The sequence below is a fragment of the Misgurnus anguillicaudatus genome, chromosome 15, assembly GCF_027580225.2.
Source record: "Misgurnus anguillicaudatus chromosome 15, ASM2758022v2, whole genome shotgun sequence".
NCBI classification, from domain to species: Eukaryota; Metazoa; Chordata; class Actinopteri; order Cypriniformes; family Cobitidae; genus Misgurnus; species Misgurnus anguillicaudatus.
In genome coordinates, this window is record NC_073351.2 from 31,476,700 (window position 1) to 31,497,484 (window position 20,785).

The 20,785-nt window shown below is 35.5% G+C and overlaps 3 protein-coding genes across 3 annotated transcripts; 1 reads left to right on the top strand and 2 right to left on the bottom strand.

Annotated features, from left to right (window-relative positions):
• Positions 1-2,649: 2,649 nt before the first annotated feature.
• On the bottom strand, positions 2,650-8,148 carry rabl2 (RAB, member of RAS oncogene family-like 2). The gene is made up of 8 exons (XM_055174822.2): positions 7,595-8,148; positions 7,477-7,506; positions 5,309-5,388; positions 5,013-5,092; positions 4,617-4,728; positions 4,409-4,506; positions 3,206-3,289; positions 2,650-3,107 (listed from the first exon to the last, which is right to left on the bottom strand). The coding sequence occupies exons 1-8, from the start codon at positions 7,696-7,698 to the stop codon at positions 3,030-3,032; spliced, it is 666 nt and encodes a 221-aa protein (XP_055030797.1). The 5' UTR covers positions 7,699-8,148; the 3' UTR covers positions 2,650-3,029.
• A 1,500-nt stretch (positions 8,149-9,648) lies between these two features.
• On the top strand, positions 9,649-16,307 carry trim35-30 (tripartite motif containing 35-30). The gene is made up of 6 exons (XM_055174675.2): positions 9,649-11,038; positions 12,281-12,376; positions 12,450-12,680; positions 13,190-13,212; positions 13,292-13,410; positions 14,519-16,307. Exons 1-6 carry the CDS (start codon positions 10,634-10,636, stop codon positions 15,055-15,057), a joined length of 1,413 nt encoding a protein of 470 aa, XP_055030650.2. The 5' UTR covers positions 9,649-10,633; the 3' UTR covers positions 15,058-16,307.
• Positions 16,308-17,733: 1,426 nt separating this feature from the next.
• cimap1b (ciliary microtubule associated protein 1B) lies at positions 17,734-20,374 on the bottom strand. The gene is made up of 7 exons (XM_055174676.2): positions 19,988-20,374; positions 19,081-19,195; positions 18,705-18,908; positions 18,518-18,619; positions 18,304-18,425; positions 18,075-18,215; positions 17,734-17,868 (listed from the first exon to the last, which is right to left on the bottom strand). The coding sequence occupies exons 2-7, from the start codon at positions 19,190-19,192 to the stop codon at positions 17,776-17,778; spliced, it is 774 nt and encodes a 257-aa protein (XP_055030651.1). The 5' UTR covers positions 19,193-19,195; positions 19,988-20,374; the 3' UTR covers positions 17,734-17,775.
• Positions 20,375-20,785: the final 411 nt, after the last annotated feature.

Here is a 20,785-nt window from a genome sequence, read left to right on the forward strand (position 1 = left end):
CCGTCTGGTGTACTTCTGAGGAGTTGCTAAATTGCAACAAATCTCCTTTAATTCTATGGATACATTGTAACATTTTTGTGTTGCCTTTTAAGTATAATCAAATTGACTTTACAAGTCATTTCAGTTTACTATTTTTTATACCATGGGGCTGTTGAATGCTTTATTCTGATTGGTTGAGAAATGTTCCAGGGGTGTTGATTATTTTTCTGTAAATCGCACACCTAACCTGTCAAATGTGTAAGGAATAATTGAAGACATGCTGTTGAATTGGTATAAAATAATGCACACCCAAGGTGGCAATGCGGCACGACACGAAGCTGGTGTGCATTATTTTCTTATAATTCAAAGGACCGAAGTCAATAATTCCTCTTATACCACGGTTACCACAATCATTGCTCTGGTGTCTATTTTTAAGACATTTGACAAGTTAGGTGTGCAGTTTACAGAAAAATAATCAACACCCATGGAACATTTCTCAACCAATCAGAATACAGAATCAACAGACCTGTGGTATAACTTAAAATACGAGTAATGTCTTAGCAATGTTTGGGGTAACCGTGGTATAAGCGGAATAATTTACCCCGGTCCTTTGAATTATTTGAAAACAATGCACATCCGCAGTGTAAATGCACTCCGCATCGGGTCGTGCCGCATTACCACCTTGCAGTAGCGGAGTGGCCATCGGGAGAGTCGGGACATTTACCGGTGGGCCGGTAGTGTTTTGAGGGTTCGAGGGCCGGTCTGATAATGGATAATAGTTATACATTGCAAGTTATATAGCAACCCCGTCTGTCGGCCTGATGTGCGGCCGCTTCCCGCTGGTCAAACTGTGCAGCCTCTTTGCTCAACACAGTAGGCTATATAAAAGTGCTCAACCTGTTCGGCAGGTCCAACCATGTTTAGGATTTTTTTTTAAATATGGGGGGATTATTTAACGGCCCCTCTCCAAATTGCATAGCCTGTCGGCCTTTGATGTGAAAAGCCGCGTCGCCAAATACCTGTTTATTTCAGTATGCGGTCGGATTGATCCATCAAGCGGAGACTATTTGATAGAAAGTGTGGATTAAGGATGTTTAAAATCTCTAGCCTGGTGGTCAGTACTTGAATGGATAAAATCAGCACATTTGCAAAGGTTTATCTCCATATGGCTATATATCATAAATAAAATTTAGAAGGGTAACTTTGCAGTATCACATTTTATATTTCCTACTATTAGATTTCTATTAGATTTCCATATTAATAGACGAGAGTATTCAACTGAAATATATAAATATCCTCACAACACTATTATTTCTCAAAACTTTGACAAAAATTATTTTCAAAGGAACTGTATTCTTACAGTTATTCAAAGATGCACAAATTATTCCATATTACTCCGTTAATGAGCACATTCATCTCTGGTCCTGCTCTGTTATGTAATAGCTGATTGAGGTGCGCATCTCCGTCTTTCAACCAGGTATCATTTTGTATAGTTACTCATTTAGGAAAATTAGCCATGATTTAATGATTTTATTATTATTATGAAAATGTTTTTTTTTTTTTTTTTTTTGGGCAAATTGATTACGATTTGTATTACCCTAGTTTTACTACAAATAGGCTACGAGACATTTTTTTTTACCATGGAGGGCCGATGGTATACGAAATTTCCCGGTAGATTTTTTGGTCCCACTCCGCCCCTGCCACCTTGAGTGTGCATTATTTTTCGATTAATATTTAATTTGAACGGAACGTTGTCAATTAATCCTTACATATGTTAAGTTCCTGTTAAAAATGTTTAACATATTTTGATAAGTTAATGTAAAAATATGTTGATCACATAATCTTTACTGTGTAGTTTATAAATAACATACTTTAATTAAGGTAAAACGGCATGCACTGCAAAAAATGATTTTCAAGAAAAACAATTCTTAGTATTTTTGTCTTGTTTTCAGCAAAAATATGTAAAAATTCCCAAATTAAGATGCTCCCTCCCGATGAGCAAAACAACCAAAGAAAACAAGTCTAGTTTTTAGACCAAAAATATCAAATGTAAGTGATTTTGTGCATAAAACAAGCAAAAAAATCTGCCAATGGGGTAAACTAATTTTTTTTCGAGAATTTTTCTTGAATTTAGTGTTTAAGAAAAATGTTCAATATTTTTTTGCTTACCCCATTGGCAGATCTTTCTGCTCGTTTTACTTAAATGTAAAAAAATTTGTCTAAAAACTAGACCTACTTTGTTGGATCGCTCCGCCCACCAAGAAAAAGCATCCCAATTCAAGAATTTTACATATTTTTACATATTTTTAGTGAAAACAAGACAAAAATACCAAGACTTTTTTCTTGAAAATAATTTTTGCAGTGTGAATATTAATGATAAAGTTGAAAACTGAACAAAAATGTTTTAAATAGCATCATGACACTCCTTTGTCACGCTAACTACCATAAAAGGGAGGTCACACTACACTTTTCGTCTGACTTCCATTTTTACGCATGTAAATGCATCAGAACAAAAGCGCAAGCTCAAGCTTATATTTCGCTGCGTACCAAAGTTCAAGTTTGGTGAACTCTGACCTGCAAATATGCATCACGTGGAGATGTGACCAGTAGAAAACCGGTAGTCACAAAGTGACCTTTCTCTCTACGATAACATCTAGTATGACCGCCCTCTAATACAAAAATTAAATACTTTATTCATAATAATAATAATAAGCTAAAATCTCACACATTAAAAAAATGTTGAACAATTTTATAATTCAGGATTGGCCAAGCTTGGCATTCTCTTATGGATTTTAAAGTATTTTTTATAGCTGTTGTACGATTTGTATCAAGTCAATGTTAAAAGTTGCACCGTTATACCGTTCCCATATCAATTACCTGATAATGCCGCATTCACAGATACATAATTTATTCCCAGAACAGGATCAATAGCAGACATTATCAAATATGTGAGGTAGAGGTGTGCAGCGTCTGAGGAGGATGAGATGACGGTCATGATCTGAAGAACACATCAGTACAGCAGCAGACAGACAGCGTGTGTACACATCAGGTCATGCAGACTCTGTTTGTCTTTCCTGCGTTTCCTCTTCTTTATCAGACGACTCCTCTTTGGCCTCTAAATCGAAGTTCTGCCAGATAAAATGAATGACATCAGTAAACCGTATTATCAAAATTAAAGCAAACATTAATAGCACACAATTATACTATTGCCATGCAGCACACAAACCTCCAGCTCCCTCATGACTTCATCCATGAAGTCGTTGGAGTTCTTCTTATATGACAGAGCCATCTGAATGGCATCTTTAAAAACCTGAGGAACAATCCGGAACATTAGAACCTCACAGAGATCCAGGTCATCCTCCTAAACCTAAAATATGAAGCTAAAACATGTACCCCTCTAGAATAAATACATATGAAGAGTTTGGTTACAAAACGCAATGAACGCCATTTTAAAAAAAAAATACAGCCAAAAGTATTGTATCAGGTCAGTATTAAAAAGTAAATTCTTTATTTTACGCAAAATCTGATAACCGCCGTGTTATTCTGTCATCTTTTCTCACTTTTTTCCAGACCGCGACAAACGGCAGTCTTCCTTCTCTGCAGAATGCAAAAAATCTGCTTAACCAATCACAGCGCACCATTCCACACATTGTAAACAATAATGGCGACGCTTTGAATACACACAGAATCCTAGTTTTCCTCATCTACTTTGTACTTCGTGATCAACAAACAAACAAAAACAAAATAATACTTTTGATGGCATTGATAAACCTGTGGTGGTTAGGAAAGAAACAAAAGCCATCAAAATTTTATCATTTACGTGAGAGGCACTCGTGCGAAGGAAAAATGCCTGCTGTTGCTTCTCCCAAGACAACATCAAGCTTCTGTCATGCTAACATATTGACCCCAGCGGATCTTATGAAAAACTTTCCATTATTTTACACGAAGTCAACGAAAATCGAGCAGGACCAAAACATTTTACAGTTGATAGACGAGAAATTGTGGTTTAAAAGTGTATCTTTTTATTTTTCTTGTCAAAAATGACAATCGTTTCGCTGGATGGGACCCTTATGCCTCGTTTGGGATCGTTTATAGTCCTTTGAAACTTCGCTAAAAAAACTGTTAAGTGTTGAGTATTGAATGTTGGGCTCTATTGGAGTCCATTAAAATGAGAAAAATCCTGCAATGTTTTCCTCAAAAAACATGGTTTCTTCTCTACTGAGCAAAGAAAGATATCAACATTTTGGATGACATGGTGGTGAGTAAATTATCTGGATTTTTCTTTTAAGAAAATGGACTATTCCTTTAAGTTTAACCAAAAAAAATTACAGATTGCAGCTTTAACATTACATTTAAAACTCATTTTAGTTTAAACAAAAAATCACATGCACTCTTATGAACCTTAAAGACAGAGATTTTAAATCCTCACCTTAACCACATTGGTCCCATCAGCAGCAGACACAAAGTAGAAGGGCAGGCCTTGTTTCTTGGCAAAGTTGAAACTCTTTTGAGTCACTTTCATGTCGGCTTTTAAAGAGATCCCAGATAAAAGAGCAGGAGATGAGACCGATGCAAACATTACAGCCTCTATTAATGCTCTTATCTATCATTCACAAGGAAATATGAGTGACCATTACCATCTATTTTGTTAGCCACCACCAGACACGGGATCTCTGACCGGTACTCTCGTAGTTCTTTGTACCAATTTGGGAGGTTCTTATATGTTATTTTTCTCTGGACATCAAACACCTGCCAAAACAATATTATATATATATATACATATATCAGTTTCTCTTTTTGTTTCAGTGTGTATCCACACATTATGGAAATGCATGAAAGGAATGATATCCGTTTATGAAAAGCATTAATCTAAAATCAGTCTTTGCATTATTCTCTTTATATTTTCGTTCGCAAACTAAAATGACGTTTCCTTGCAAATTTGACCATTTATCATTTTGTTATCAGTCTGCATCTAAAATATGATTTAATGTATGAATTATGTGAGCAGTACACATACCGGTCAGTTTACTCACCATAATACAAGCATGAGCCTTATGGTAGTACGAGGGGTGCATGCTTCGAAAACGTTCTTGTCCTGCCGTATCCCAGAAATCTGTGGTGTTGATAAATGTTTTTGAGCTTAGCTTTACTAACTACACAAACCTCAATGCCATGAAATGGTAACAAACTAAAACAGAGAACAAACTCTAATCATTCTGTAAGATATATCAATTTCAACTAAAATTAAAAAGACAAACAATAGACAGAAAAAAGACATCAGCATGCGAGTGTATAATTAGACTGTGCGCTGAGATTAAACCGTACTTACCGACCAGTATAGTTTTTCCATTGATAGTGGTGGTGTATTTGTACAGAGTTAAAGCATACGTGGACAGCTGCTGAGGCCGACTGACACATTAAATTAAGTACATGTCACAAAATTCATGATGAACTCTCCACAAAAAAAGAAATTGTAACAAATAACTCTTTTAGGTTAGGCTCTTTTAGGTTTATCTAGGTAGATTAACACAATGTAAAAATATTGAGCTGCCCTTACTTAGTTTTTAGGTACAATCAAACTTGCTTTACAAGTCATTTCGATTGACTATTTTACATTTTGACCAGTGGTGAGTGGTTGTAACTTATAAGAATAAGTTAAAATTGCTTAAAGGCGGGGTGCAAGATTTTTGAAAAACACTTTGGAAAAGGGAGTCGGGCCAAGTACCAAAACACCCTTGTAGCCAATCAGCCGTAAGGGGCATGTCTACTAACAACATCGTTGCCTTGGTTGCATATGTGTGGGCGGGTCTATCAGAAAAAGGTCCAGATTCTATTGAGGTAGGGGCGTGTTTGTTTAGGTGATTTCAAATATCAACATTGGCTTTCAGAGATCATACACCCCGCCTTTAACTTATTTTGATGATTTGAAGTTATGTGAAAACATTTAAGAAATAATAAAAGATTGAAATGATGTTGATTATACTTAAAAGCAAGGTGCGGTTTGTTGGGGGGATTATCCCCCCTCCGGTCTTTATATCCTTGCCTCTGATAAATTATTTTTTGTCCACGGTGGGGAAAAAATGTATCCCCCCATGATTAAACAGGGGGGGGGGGTCAAGATATGACATTTAGTATATTTAACGGTTCGAATCTCGGGTGCAAAAAGGAATGGATATAGTTTTACACATTTTTAACAGTTATATGTAAGCAATAAGGTACGAGAGGCTGTGCTGTATCGTGAATAAGTAACGGCTGAAGGGCGTTGTTAGGCACGACGCGAAGCGGAGTGCCTGCAACCCCTTCAGCCGTTATTTATTCACGATACAGCACTTGCCTCGAGTACCTTATTGCTTTTATAAAACGGTTACGACACAATATTAGAGTAAAAAAATATTAGTGCAACTTTCCTGAAGTTAAATTAATAAAAGCATTCCTTCCGCTAGAAAAAAATAGTCCCTGACTGCGAACAACAACATGAAAGCTCAAATAAAAACAACAAACTGTTCTCAGACTTTGTCTCATTATATGTTTATGTGTTGCTAAGGGTGTTGCTAAGGGCGCAGTGATATTAAATAGAACCGTTGGGTGAAGCGGTCATAGCAGTGTTTTATCATGAATAAAGCACACCTATTGACCAATCAGAATCAAGGATTGGAACCAACCGTTTTATAAAAATAGCTTAATACCCTAAATACTCAATATAACCCCGTGGTTCATAATTTATAAAAATTATTTGAAAAAATACCCCCCTCTGATTTTTTTTCACAAATCACACCCTGCTTAAAATAATAGTTCACCCAAAAACGAAAACTCTGTCATCATTTACCCACCCTCATGATGTTACAAAAATGAATACATTTCTTTATTAAGCTGAACACAAATAAAGATATTTTGACCAATGTTTGTAACCAAGCTGTTTTTGGGGACCATTGACTTCCATAGTAGTATTTTTTCCTACTATAGAAGTCAGTGGTGCTTCTGTTTCCTGCTTCATTACAAATATATTTCTTTTACTTTTAGACAGGTTTGTAACAACATGAGTGTGAGTAAATGATAACAGAGTTCCCATCCCTGGGTGAACCATCACTCTAAATGCGGCAAAATATTTTATAGTGCACTTTTAATGTAACAATGTAACATGTTACTTGCCATGTACATGAGATAACCAAGTTACACAGCTGCTAAGTTAAAACTCTGTCTAGACTAGTCTGTGCAGTTATGACTAGTTATGATAATTAGTTACTTTTTGGTTTCAAATCTTGGTTTCACCTTTTCTACCTTTTCATGTTTAAAATATAAGATTTTTCTCACATAACATAGTAGAGTTTGTTCCTGTTAATTATCAAATAATGTAACAATGTCAAAAACTGTAATAGTCCTAAAGTAGGCTTCACTTTCCTTATGCAAAACTCCTAAATTTCACTCTGTAACTAAACTACATAAGACTGGCCAAACATAGACAGCATGTTATAAGATAACATCATTTTAAAAGGATACTATCCATCCATAAGGAATCTCTCCATAAGTCTGTAAGGAAATGAGCAAAACGTTAAAACATGCAAGTGCTTTTTCTCTACTGACACTAAACAAAACATCAGTCACATATGAAACATACTTGGATTTCCCCACAGCGCTGTCTCCGAGGCAGATGATTTTGACTTGCTCGTCAGCGTCATATTTTTCCTGATCTAAATCAGAAATACCTCCTGCCTCCATCATCTTCAGACTCCGGCACACACTGAGCCTCTTAACGCAGTGGGATTAGATGGACAGATTGCTCAACACGAAGGCGAACAGAGCTGCTTTAGTCCATTAAACGCGTTGTAAACGTACGGATAGCATTTCGTTTATATGTACAAGCAACGTACAGTAAAGCCAAATGGTCAAATGTATTTATTCTGAGTAAGTTAGCTTATTAGCAAATTAGCGTGTTTCTGTTGCATTTACTAACTCAAACAAATCAATATTTTTGTAAACTCATTTGGCATCGGGTTTTGAGTATGAAAACAAAACTGTTTGGCTGGAGCTTAGACGAGAGAAAGATTTGTGAATAAATAAAATTCCCGTTCGCTTGCAGAAAATGCAATGTGAACATGCACGACAACAACGCGTTTCTAAGCAACGGCAGGACCCGTACAGGGCCCACTGGCGCGATGGGTTGTCTTTGAATGTGCCTGTTTATATAAAAAAAAAGAGAGAGGGAGATCATAAGTGTTTATTAGCAGACAAAAAAAACTTTTTACAGTAGCCTCTTATCTGAATACGAGTTTTGAGTAGAACTATTTTTTAATAGTCATGGTTTTCTTTAAGCTTTAGACTTTGTGTGTCAAGTTTTATTTGCTTTACTTGTAAAAAATGTAACAATTATTTTATGTTTATGCATGTTTTTTCTTTATTTATTTTCTTTATTTATTTTTTTATTATTTTTTTCCTTTATTTTTATTATTATTATATTTTTTATTTGTATAATTCTAAATCCCTCATAACAGAATGTTTGTTCTTATTATTGTATAATACTATGTTACTATGTTCTCAAATGTCAATTGTTACTGACATAATGGTAATACAAAATTGATTAAAAAAAAAAGTGCTTTACTTGTGGAAAAATTAGCTTAAAGTAGGTATGTTGCTAAAATTTTCAAAATGGTTAAATGCTAAAACTAGTTTTTCAGATAGAAAGAGCTTGAAAAAAGCTTTTAAATGAGACCAATATAATGTTTATGTTTTAAAGAATAACAAAATACTGGCCATTTGAAACTCGAAAATCATTACTTTATTTTATCCCATGTTTTCCATTAAAATTCAAGAAAATGTGTGACCGAATCATGAAAATTATAAAGTTTTTTTGCTATAACTTTTTACATTTTTAAGATATTAGCCTGAATCTTTCAGGATACACTGTTTGCCATATCCTCTACATATACTACATCTACTACATGGCTATACGTCTGCTTCACATAATTTGTCCATTCAAGCAGATTTTGGGGGTGGTAAAACTCCCGTGGTCGTCGTTCAAATGTATAAAACTTTTGTTCACTTGTAGTTTAGCAATTAAACTAAATATCTCTACAATTTCAAAACTGTCTTTACTCAACTTCAGCAAAAACAATGACGATTTTACAAACAACAGACTTTGCCGAGCTCGCATGTCCAGTAGTTAAACATGAAAGGTGGTGACTGAAAACGAGAAGGTACCTATATGCTTGTTCCGGTGGTGTTAACAATAAAAACTCAGAAATTTCGCCATCAACAAACCAACAGAAGCGTTATTTTCCACAAAACCGCGCGCCGCCTGAGGAAATCTTGAGTTTCGTTGAGCGGAACCAAAATGTCAGCCGTGACAGCGGGGTTAGCAACATGCCTACTTAAAGGGATAGTTCACCCAAAAATTTAAATTCTGTCACCATTTCCTTTTAAACCTGTATGAGTTTCTTTATTCTGTTAACACAAAAGAAGATATTTTGATAAATAATGGTAAGCACCCATTTGACTGACTTCTATAGAAGTAGCCTATTTGTTTTTGCTAGGGTAGGGTACTGTCAACTGTGTGGTTTCCATAATTTTTAATATATCTTTTATTTGTGTTAAAAAGGATTAAAAAAACTCCTACAGGTTAAGAACAACTTAAGGGTTAAGTAATTACAGATTTTTTTTTTTAGTTAATTTTTTTTGGTGAATTATTTCTTTAGTGTAGCATACATACAAGTAAACCTCTTTATAGGCCAAAGTTTAAGTTTATGTAGGGTTCATTATGTTGACATTCTCTCTTTATCTTGTATTTTCAAATCTAAGAGACTGAAATACTTTGAATGTCTTTTTTGACAAATTACCTGTCATTAATATCAAACACAATCATCTAACGTTGTCAGTATGAGAAATCACAACGTCTCAGAATGCTGTCTTGGTCACATTCTTGCCATGGGAATAAACAGAGAGAGAGATGATGTATGTGTATATGTACAGCCGTGGCTAAAGGTTTTGAGAATGACCCAAATATACGTTTTCACAAAGTCTTGCCATATGTTAGTATGGTATACTAAAGTATTACAAGCATTACAAGCATTTCATAAGTGTCAAATGCTTTTATTGACATTTTATTATTACATTAAGTTTATGCAAACAGTCAATATTTGCAGTGTTAACCCTTCTTTTGCAAGACCCCTACATTTTGCTCTGGCATGCTGTCAATCAACTTAATGCTGTCAAGCCCAATCTTCAATGTTTGGTTTTTGTCCAAATTTGAGGGTTTTTGTTTGTTCAATCACCAATTCGATTGACCTCAATTTTCTCAATGGGATTAAGATGTGGGAATTTCCTGGCCATGGACCCAAAATTTTGATGTTTTGTTCCTCGGGACACTTATGGCATCATGCTGGAAAAGGCATTGTTCATCTCCAAACTTGGATGGTTGGGATAAGTTGTTCTTTATTCGTGGCTGTTACTCCAACATGTTATTTTAATTGTGCAATATATAACATTATCTAAAAACATTGAAAACAATAGATGGTTGTATCGAAATGCTATCTGCACTTTTAAGCTCCACCCTTTGAAGGTGTCTAGGGTATAGATACAGCCGAGTGACACTTGCTCACTATATGGAGCAAGACGCACAAAGAGGTGACACAGAACAGTCTTTCACAAAAAGTTTATCAAAATGGCCTACAAGCAGTCACTTACAGAAGAGGATTTCTACTGTCCTATCTGCTGTGATATCTTCAAGGATCCAGTTCTTCTAGCATGCTCTCACAGCATCTGCAAGGGATGCATACAAACCTTCTGGAACGGGAGAAGACTGCGAGAGTGTCCCATCTGCAGAACTGTCTCCTCCAACCCTGAGCCACCACTAAACATTGTGCTGAGAAACATGTGTGAGCCGATGAGAGAAGAAACGACTGAAGAACCTCCAGTGGAGGCTGTGGGCTCCTGTAGAGTTCATGGAGAAGCTCTTACCTTCTTCTGCACTGAAGATCAAGAACCAGTCTGTGGAACATGCACAAGTATTAAGCCGCATAAGAACCATCATATCCGCTCAACGAAAGATGCATCTCAAGACCTTAGGGTAAGCGTTTAAACCAGATTAAATGAAATACAGTCTGTTTTATCAGATGGTACAAAAATGGACTTTAGTCATTCATTATGATTCCTCTGATCTAAGTGTCAGATTCAATGGAGTGTGAACATTTTAAAGTCGAAATATGAAAGTTGTCCTGTAAAACAGGTCTTAGTAGATAATCGGCCCTTATATGACATATGTTCTCACACTTTCTAGAACATGTCTTCATGGGAACTTTGCTGATAAGGTCAAATAAACTGGATTTACCTAATCTATTTTGTGTATGCAGGTTTTTACAAACATTTGTAAACAAAGCTAAACTCTTACATGCAATGGGCTGAAATGAACTACACGAGAAAACCCATAACACACTGCAAAAAATGACTTTCTTACTTAGTATGTTCTCAGTACAAATATCTAAACTTTCCTAAATCAAGATGTATTTTCTTGATGAGCACAATTGTCTAAAACTAGATAATAAGTCTTGTTTTAGACAAAAAAATAGCAAATTAAAGTGAATTTGTGTATAAAACAAGCAAAAATATTTGCCAATGGGGTAAGCAAATTTTTATTGAATTTTTGAAGTGTTTAAGAAAAAGTAAACTTATTTCAAGATTTTTTTTTCTTACCCCATTGGCAGATATTTTTGCTTGTTTTATACACAAATTCTATTTTAGGCACAAATTCACTTAATTTAGAAATTTTTTGTCTAAAAATTACTTATTTTTTTAGGTCATTTTGTTCATCAAGAAAATACATCTTGATCTAAGAATTTTTAGATATTTGTATTTGTACTGAAAACAAGACTAAGTAACTAGTAATTATTAAATTAAGATGCTTTTTTCTTGATGAGCAAAACGACCCAAGAAAATATGTCTAGTTTTTAGACCAAAATTATAATTTTTTTTGTGATTTTGTGCATAAAACAAGCAAAAAATCTTCAACATTTTTCTAAAATTTGCTTACCCCACTGGCAGATTTTTTTCTTGTTTTATGCACAAATTCACCTAAATTTAATATTTTTTTGTCTAAAAACTAAACTTATTTTCTTGGGTCATTTTGCTCATCAAAAAAATGCATTTTAATTTAAGAATTTTAGATGTTTGTCCTGAAAACAAGACAAAAATACAAGTAAGAAAGTCATTTTTTGCAGTGTATATCAAACAAAATCATCCAGTTTCAAAACATACACCCTGTCATAATGTTTTACACTTTCTTACATTAAATTATGTATGATGAACTCTATAGCAGGAGCTTCAGGGGAAGCTACAGGCCTTAAAGGAGAAACTAAGAGCCGTTAAAGCATCAGAAGAGTCCTTTAATGAAACGAACGAGTACATTAAAGTAAGTGCCTTGAGGACATTTTAATATTTGTGCAATGCATCAAAGGCTGATTCTGCTGCTTTTCTGTGCTCAGATGCAAAAACAACAGGCTGAGATTCAAATTAAAGAAGAGTTTAAAAATCTTCACCAGTTTCTACAAAATGAAGAGGCTGCCAGGATCACAGCACTGAGAGAGGAAGAGGAGGAAAAGAGAGCGATCATTAACAAGAAGATTGAGGAGATTAGATCAGGAATGTCATCTCTCTCACGCATTATTGAGTTCCTTGAAGAACAGCTTAAAAAGACTGACTTGGCATTTCTTGAGGTATGGGACACTTTGTTTTGTTTCCTCATGTTGTAATTGCATCACATTTTCCAAAATAAGGTCATTCATCATTTACTCACCCTTATGTTGTTACAAACCTGTATTCATTTATTTGTTGTGCTGAACACAAAGGAATTTTCGTTTTTGAGCAACGTTGACTTTCATAGTAGTATTTTTTCTACTTTTGAAGTCAATGGTGCTTTTGTTTCCTGCTTCATTACAAATATCTTACTTTGTGTTCAGCAGAACGAAGAAATGTATACATGTTTGTAACAACATTAGGGAATGGTGACATAATTTTCATTTTTGGGTAAACTGTCCGTTTAAAATCAGACTTAATAATAAGGAAATATTATGGACTGTGGAGAGTTTTAAAAGTGTGTATATGTGTACATATGACCTCTTAGGTTAGTTTTTGATGTGTGTATTTTTTATATGAAATTATATAACTTTTAAGCACATTTTATGATCTATAAACACCTTTTGGTGCGTTTTTATTTTATTTGTAGAATTACAAGGCTACAGTTGAAAGGTAAGAAGAGAGGTTTCATTATTTTATTTTTAGTTCTGAACCTGAACCCATAGTAGTATTAACTCCTTAATGTTTTTAGGACACAGTGTAGACTGCAAAATCATGTAATCCCTTCAGGAGGGCTGATCGATGTCGCAAAGCATGTGGGTAACATAACCTTTGAAGTGTCAAAGAATCTCCAAGACATCATCCGATATAGTACGTGTAAAGAACACAACATTACAACATTCTGTAAAAATAACCTTGATTTCTTTCACAATGAATGAAGTAAGGCCACGTCAAAGATTGAAATCAATGACTGATGCTCCTAATCTCATAATTATTTCACAGACAGAGTCACATCTTTTCATAGAATATTAAAGGTGCAATGTGTAACTTTAAAGGATTAGTCTTTTTTCTTTAAAAAATCCAGATAATTTACTCACCACCATGTCATCCAAGATGTTGATGTCTTTCTTTGTTCAGTCAAAAAGAAATTATGTTTTTTGAGGAAAACATTCCAGGATTTTTCTTATTTTAATGGACTTTAATGGACCCCAACACTTAACAGTTTTAATGCAGTTTCAAAGGACTCTAAACAATCCCAAACGAGGCATATTGTAATTTTTGGCAAGAAAAATAAAAAATATGCACTTTTAAACCACAACTTCTCGTCTTCCTCCAGTCCTATGACGCGCCAGCGCGACCTCACGTAATACGTCATCACGTCAAGAGGTCACAGATGACGTATGAGAAACTACACCCCAGTTTACAAGTGTGGAGAAAAAGGCCGTTCCCACGTTGTTGTATGTCGAATGATACTAATTAATGTCTTCATGTCAGTTTATTGTTTAAAATAATCCGCAAATGTGCATTTCATATATGTAACACGTGACCTTTTGACATCCTTACACAATTACGTGATGTTGCGCTGGCACATCACACAGCCGGAGGAAGAAGAGAAGTTGTGGTTTAAAAGTGCATATTTTTTATTTTTCTTGCCAAAAATGACAATTGTTTTGCTAGATAAGACCCTTATGCCTCATTTGAGATCGTTTAGAGTCCTTTGAAACAGCAATTTTAAACTGCATTAAAACTGTTAAGTGTTGGGGTCCATTAAAGTCCCTGTGGGATACCGTAGCTTTACTATGCGTTTTGAACCATTCGTTGCAATTCAGTCTCACCACTAGATGCCACTAAAAGTCCCACATTGCACCTTTAAAGGTTCTTCAGTGGCTCTTCAGGCTGTGAAAACTTTTTGGGGATCTTCATTTTCACAAGTGCAGTACCTTTATGTGACCATAAATCTGTCCTTCTTGTTCTTCAGCTCCAGTAACTCTTGATCCCACCACTGCCCATAGTTACCTGGTTGTGTCAGATAATCTAACAAGTATAATCTACGCTGATGAGCTCCAACAGCAGCTTCCAGCAAACCCAGAGAGGTTTGTAGGCTACGCGAGTGTTCTTGGTTCTGAGGGTTTCGACTCAGGATCTCACTACTGGGACATTGAGGTAGGAAACAGCACAGCTTGGGCTGTGGGGGTGATCTCGGAGTCTGCGTACAAGAACCGAAAAAATCACCCCAAGGCGGGCTTGTGGTATGTGGGTTACTCTAATGGTAAATACGGGAAGGGCTATTCTCCTGAAATCCTGACACTTCTACGGGTAAGCCAGAGAATCCAGAAGATCAGAGTGCAGCTGGAGTGCAACAAAGGAAAACTGATATTCACAGACTTGGGTCATAATGTCATCCTGCATGTCTTTAAAAACATTTTTTCTGAGAAAGTTTTTCCTTACTTTTATAATCATTCACTACAGCCACTGAGAATCATGCCGGTGAAGACATCTGTGGCAGCACACATTTAGACATTTTTAACTCTTAGGGGTAGTTTCTAGGACAGAGATTAGACTAGTCCTGCCCAAACTGAAAACAACTTGCACTGACATATGTTAAATACATAAGTGCCGTTTGTTTTCCCCAAAATGCACACAAGTTATGTTTTTAGTAGGGCATGTTTGTTAAAACTAGTAAGGCCTCGTCCTGGCCTAAGCTAATGCCTGTCTGGGAAACCACCTCTTAGACCTTTAGATGGTGAAATTGTTTGAATGATGTTGATTTTACACTGCAAAAAAATACGTTTTTACTTAGTATTTTTGTATTGTTTTCAGTAGCTTTCAAATATAAAAAAATTGGAAATAAGTTTACTTTTTTTTTAAACACTTAAACACAGTTTTAAGCACAAATTCACTTACATATTTTTTGTCTAAAAACTACACTTATTTGCTTAATGGGGCATACACACCAAACGTGAGTAAAACGATTTTCACCAGTACATTACATACAAAGTCAATGCAAAGACGCGATCAGACATGTCCTTGCATGGGGCGATGTAAATGATGCGATATGGGCGGCACGTTTGCTGCGAAAACACCCGCTACACTGTAAAAAAGGATTTTCAAGAAAAAAAAATCTTAGTATTTTTGTCTTGTTTTCAGTAAAAATATCAAAAAAATTCTTAAAGGGGCCATGGCATGAAAATCTGACTTTTCCATGTTTAAATGCTATGACTGGGTCCCCAGTGCTTCTATCAATCTAGAAAATGTGAAAAAGATCAACCCAGTAACTTAGTTTTGGTAAACCATTCTCTACAAGCACATGAAAAAATAGGTCATTGAAATTTGGCTCTCCTTATGATGTCAATACCACCCCTTAATCTGCACTATCCAACCACAGCACTGCCATTTAGTGCAGAGAAAAGCACAATTGAGTTTTTATTGCAACAAACCACCACCATTGTGATCAGTGTTTGAATTTCATCAGCTCATTTGCATTTTAAAGGACACACCCAAAACGGCACATTTTTGCACACACCTACAAAGTGGCAATTTTAAAATGCTATAATAAGTTATTTATATGGTCTTTTGAGCTAAAACTTCACATATGTGCTCTGGGGACACCAAAGATTTATTTGACATCTTAAAAAAGTCTTGTGCCATGGCCCCTTTAAATTGAGATGCTTTTTCTTGATGAGCGGAATAAACCAGGAGGGTGGGTCTGGTTTTTGGACCAAATGTGTCAAGTTTAAGTGATTTTGTGCATAAAACAAGCAAAAGAATCTGCCAATGGGGTAAGCTAATTTTTCTTTAAAGAAAAATTTTCAAGATTTTTTTGCTTACCCCATGTACAAAATCACTTAAATTTGATATTTTTGGTCTAAAAACTAGACTTATTTTCTTGGGTTGTTTTGCTCATCAAAAAAGCATCTTAATGTAAGATTTTTTTATATATTTTTGCTGAAAACAAGACAAAAATGCTAAGAAAATATTTTCTTGAAAATAATTTTTTGCAGTCTTCGCTCAAGTTGAAAATATTCAGCTCAAGCGAAAAATTTGCATGACACGAAGTTAAATCTCGTGAATAATATAGAGCAAGTAACGCGATGCCCAGCGTTTGGTGTGTACGTAGCATAAGTCATTTTGCTCAACAACAAAATGTATCTTGATTTAAGAATTTTTAGATATTTGTACTGAAAACAAGACAAATATACTAAGGAAATATTTTTGTAGGGCAATGCAAAAAAAAGACAAATGCAGCAGCTAATGTGATCTAACATGCAAGGTGTCGCAATACAAAGTTTTATATGTAACTAAAATATCTCAGATAAATTTACCCAACAAGCAAAATTGCATAAGATGTTATGACTGTTTTATGTATACTGAATATAATTTTATTTGATTTATTTCAGCAGTGTATGAATGACATGAATCAATTAAACAAACCTTTGTGATTTGACTGTCACTGTCAGATAAAACAATCAAAAATTGGTCCCAAGCTGTCACTGGGACAGTAGCCTACCTTTTAAAAAGTTCCTAATATGTACCATAGGTACCATTTGGTATCAATGCGTAATTTTGATGTAATATAAACTCTTTTGTAAAGGTGTATATTTTAAAAGGATGCTACCCTAGTGACATCTAATGACCATTATTTGACCTTTTAGGAAATTAATATGTCTGTTTTAAAAAATATCAGTGTAATAAACATTTCTGATGGTTAAGGGGCATGCACACCAAGGTGATTACCAATTTTTTTCAATGGAAGCGTAGCGTTTTTCAAAAATGGCAGCAGCTGGCAGGTTTTGTCCCCACTAAGCGCCGGCACTCTGAAAGTTGAAAAATTTTCAACTTTGGGTGAAACTCAGCTTTTTCAATGTCACTTCTCAACCGGCCGTTTAATTGCAGTGAAGGAGGGGTGGGACAAATATCACAACAACCAACCGGCACATTGTTCAACGACAGCATCACAGCAACCAATGTGCACAGCCGCCATCTGCCTGGCATTTTCAGTCGCGTTTAAAAGCTTTGGTTTACATGCCCCTTATAGCCTGCACTATCAATGTAGTGTAATGTATTACTCAATTTAAATAAAATATGCTGTCTATATAGGCAGCTCAGAAGGTGTATGTTTTGTTACTATTATTACATTTATGACTTTTATAACAGTGCCATTCAATGTCTTATATAAACAACCAATGCGACATGTAGCTTGCTGGACAACAGTTTATTAGGACAGAAATGACCCAGTTAGTCAGTACCATCTACAATTATAGGAGCGATGTACTCGGAATGACGAATTCCAAAGGAGAAACTGGGAGCTTTGGTTGCTGCGAAAGTGACCTATGGGGAGAGAGACATAGAAAGATTTAGTTTAGTGAACAATTTTAGTTATGTTTACATATATGCATTTATCAAAAGTGTCTTGAAGTACAGTACAGTCAACATATACACTATGTGTGTATCCCTAGGAATCAAACCCACAACCTACAGCAACAGTTTGAGTAACACTAAAGTGCACATGTGTGAGTTTTTTGTATAGAACAGACATTTTCTGGATGGTGGGCTCCAGGTCCTGGTTTTTTGGTGTTGTCTCCAGGCATGAGGTTACGTCCCGTCATACTGAACTGAGGGGCCTTGTGTTTGTATATAGAGGCATCCACAACTTGGTACGTCCCAGGACCTGGAGTCTAAACAAAGAGAGACAAAGAAGCATTTAATTTCATTTTGCACAGTACATTGTAAATCTCTACTCGCATTGCGTTGATATGCCCGCACCTTTCGTAGGTCCTCATGGAAACTGCCGACAGTGCTACGGCCGCTGAGGGAAATGTTTGGGGCAGCTGATTTATTCACAACTTTTGCCCCTAACACTGGGGGAAGCATGTAAGCGGCCGGTCCTGAGAATAACATAATGAGTCAGCTAGTGTTGGGTGTACCTGAAACACTCAATTAGTCTTTCTACTGTTTATGGAGGCGTATGGCCGTCTACCTGGCGTCTGGTCACTGCGAAACAATTTAGTCCTTGCAGACAGTGAAAAAGCAGGAGGAGAGTGAAAGATTTTCTTTGTTGCGTTTTCAAGAGAGTAACTGCCTGAAAAGGTAAAACAGCTTTGATTTTTAGCAACACACACTATGACAACGTACATGTCAGCAGGTGTGTTTTTAATTTGAAAGACCTGGTCCAGGGGTTTGAAAGGGCTGGATGTCTTTGCGCCGGCCGTAGACCGAGTAAGCAGGGGTTCCGTCTCGACCCATCCTGGTGATGTTGGAGGGAACGAGATATCCGGGCCCAGGGGAACAGCTGGATTGGAAGTCATGATGGCGGGCGCCGAAGCTAAACGCTGGGCCTTTCAGCATCCGTGGATCATGGTTGTTCATTCCTGTGTAAGGTGTAAAACAAATTTACATTAATGTTATTTTATAAGTGGAATATAGCAACTTGGTGTGTGTGTGTGTGTGTGTGTGTGTGTGTGTGTGTGTGTGTGTGTGTGTGTGTGTGTGTGTGTGTGTGTGTGTGTGTGTGTGTGTGTGTGTGTGTGTGTGTGTGTGTACCTGTTGCTCCTGGGAGAGCATAGGTTGGCCCTGGACTGTTATACATAGCAGCAATGGGTCCCCTTGGCCTGTGGGGCCTCCAAGATCCCACCCATACTTCAGCAGATGACATGACCTTTGTAAAAACAATGTTTTTGGATTACTCAAATTACTTGTTGCAGATCAACGTTAATACACAGGATTCAAATTAATATTAATGCAAAACAGTCACTTTAAACCAATGTATCTTTCATGCATTGCAATGTACCACCGTGGTTTTGCTACAAAAAACATAGTTGTTATGGTTACTACAAATTAACTACTGCTACAGTAACCATACAGTACTGTAGTTAACCATGGTTTTACAAATGTTAATAAATATGCCAAAACACGGTTAATATATTATTATTAGTTTTAAATAATATAATAAAACGAGGTTCATTAGTTAACATTAGTCATGAACAAATATGAGAAATACATTTGTTACTGTATTTTTAAATCTTTGTTAATTTTAGTTAATAGAAATAAAGCTTTTAATTGTTTGTTTATGTTAGTTCACAGTGCATTAACTAACGTTAACAATATTTTAACATAACTATAAGTGATTGTTGAAATTAACATTAAAAAAGATTAATAAATGCTGTATAAGTGCAGTTCATTATTAATTCATGTTAACTAATGTGGTTAACTAACTAATGTTAACTAATGAACCTTATTGTAAAGTGTTACCAGTCATTTTAAAAACGCCTACTAGATTTTTACTATGTTTAATTTGCGTAAGGGATAGCCTATCCATCAAACCATAACTTTTTTGTAAGTGTAGGCAACTAGTGTAATTTGCGTTCAATTGATTTGAATAAAACTGATGTAGGCTAATCGCATACAAATGTGTGTAAGAAATGCATAAAAAAGTAATACATTGACTTACCGTATACCAGATATAAACTAACCGAGTTTGATAGACCTTTTTCTTCAGGTGAAGTTTGCAATAGTCGCTTAAAAACGCCTTAATATTAATACCATATCATCTCTAAATACATCCATCAATACATTTTAATATTATATTATTTTGTACAAACAAACATCTGCATCGGAGGTCACAAAGTTATTTCACTCGTTTATCCAGTCAGATGAGCCAATATTTCTTTTCAAACAACAATATACAACTTTTTTGCGATTTTGACTAACTGTATCGGACAAAAACTCGTACATGTAAAGTTAAAATGAATCGCGGGTCGCAGCTGAAGATTGGTTATGATGATTTTTGATTGTTTTCCGTTTCATCGCTATGACGCGTTGCCATGGTGACGCTCATTGATGTCTGTTTGATTGACATTCCTAAGGAGAGAAGTTTACGAGTGACTGCTCAATGCTGTCTGTGTCTTACAATACACGTTATATTAATTATTAAACAAATAAAACGCGTAACTAAGTGCTTTCTCTGTGAAAATAATGTTTAAGACATAGGTTTGCTCTTAACAGCTGCACATACACTTAAAAATAAAGATGTTTCTTTACAGCAATAACGTAAAATAATAATTTTTAGTTCTCCTGAGAAACATTTGGTCAAAATTGCACAGAATTTTGTTTTATACATTTCTGACACAAAGAACAGCAAGGTCCTCCACCTTTATGGAACTATAATATAATTCCATAATTATACAGCAAAAAAAACTTGTAAAAAATATCTTCAAATATCATTTAAAATTTATTTAAAAATATACAA

What these genes read in the sequence shown, in the direction of transcription:
- trim35-30 (XM_055174675.2), top strand. Translation starts at nt 10,634, where the DNA reads ATGGCCTACAAGCAGTCACTTACAGAAGAGGATTTCTACTGTCCTATC. An exon ending in ATGCATCTCAAGACCTTAGG is followed by an intron (nt 11,039 to 12,280) that starts GTAAGCGTTTAA and finishes TGAACTCTATAG; the next exon opens with CAGGAGCTTCAGGGGAAGCT. An exon ending in CTGACTTGGCATTTCTTGAG is followed by an intron (nt 12,681 to 13,189) that starts GTATGGGACACT and finishes TTTTATTTGTAG; the next exon opens with AATTACAAGGCTACAGTTGA.
- cimap1b (XM_055174676.2), bottom strand. Translation starts at nt 19,192, where the DNA reads ATGTCATCTGCTGAAGTATGGGTGGGATCTTGGAGGCCCCACAGGCCA. An exon ending in CTTTCAAACCCCTGGACCAG is followed by an intron (nt 18,620 to 18,704) that starts GTCTTTCAAATT and finishes TTACCTTTTCAG; the next exon opens with GCAGTTACTCTCTTGAAAAC. An exon ending in GAGCCCACCATCCAGAAAAT is followed by an intron (nt 17,869 to 18,074) that starts GTCTGTTCTATA and finishes CTCTCCCCATAG; the next exon opens with GTCACTTTCGCAGCAACCAA.
- rabl2 (XM_055174822.2), bottom strand. Translation starts at nt 7,698, where the DNA reads ATGATGGAGGCAGGAGGTATTTCTGATTTAGATCAGGAAAAATATGAC. An exon ending in AGCGCTGTGGGGAAATCCAA is followed by an intron (nt 7,507 to 7,594) that starts GTATGTTTCATA and finishes ATTTCCTTACAG; the next exon opens with ACTTATGGAGAGATTCCTTA. An exon ending in AGATTCCTTATGGATGGATA is followed by an intron (nt 5,389 to 7,476) that starts GTATCCTTTTAA and finishes TTAATGTGTCAG; the next exon opens with TCGGCCTCAGCAGCTGTCCA.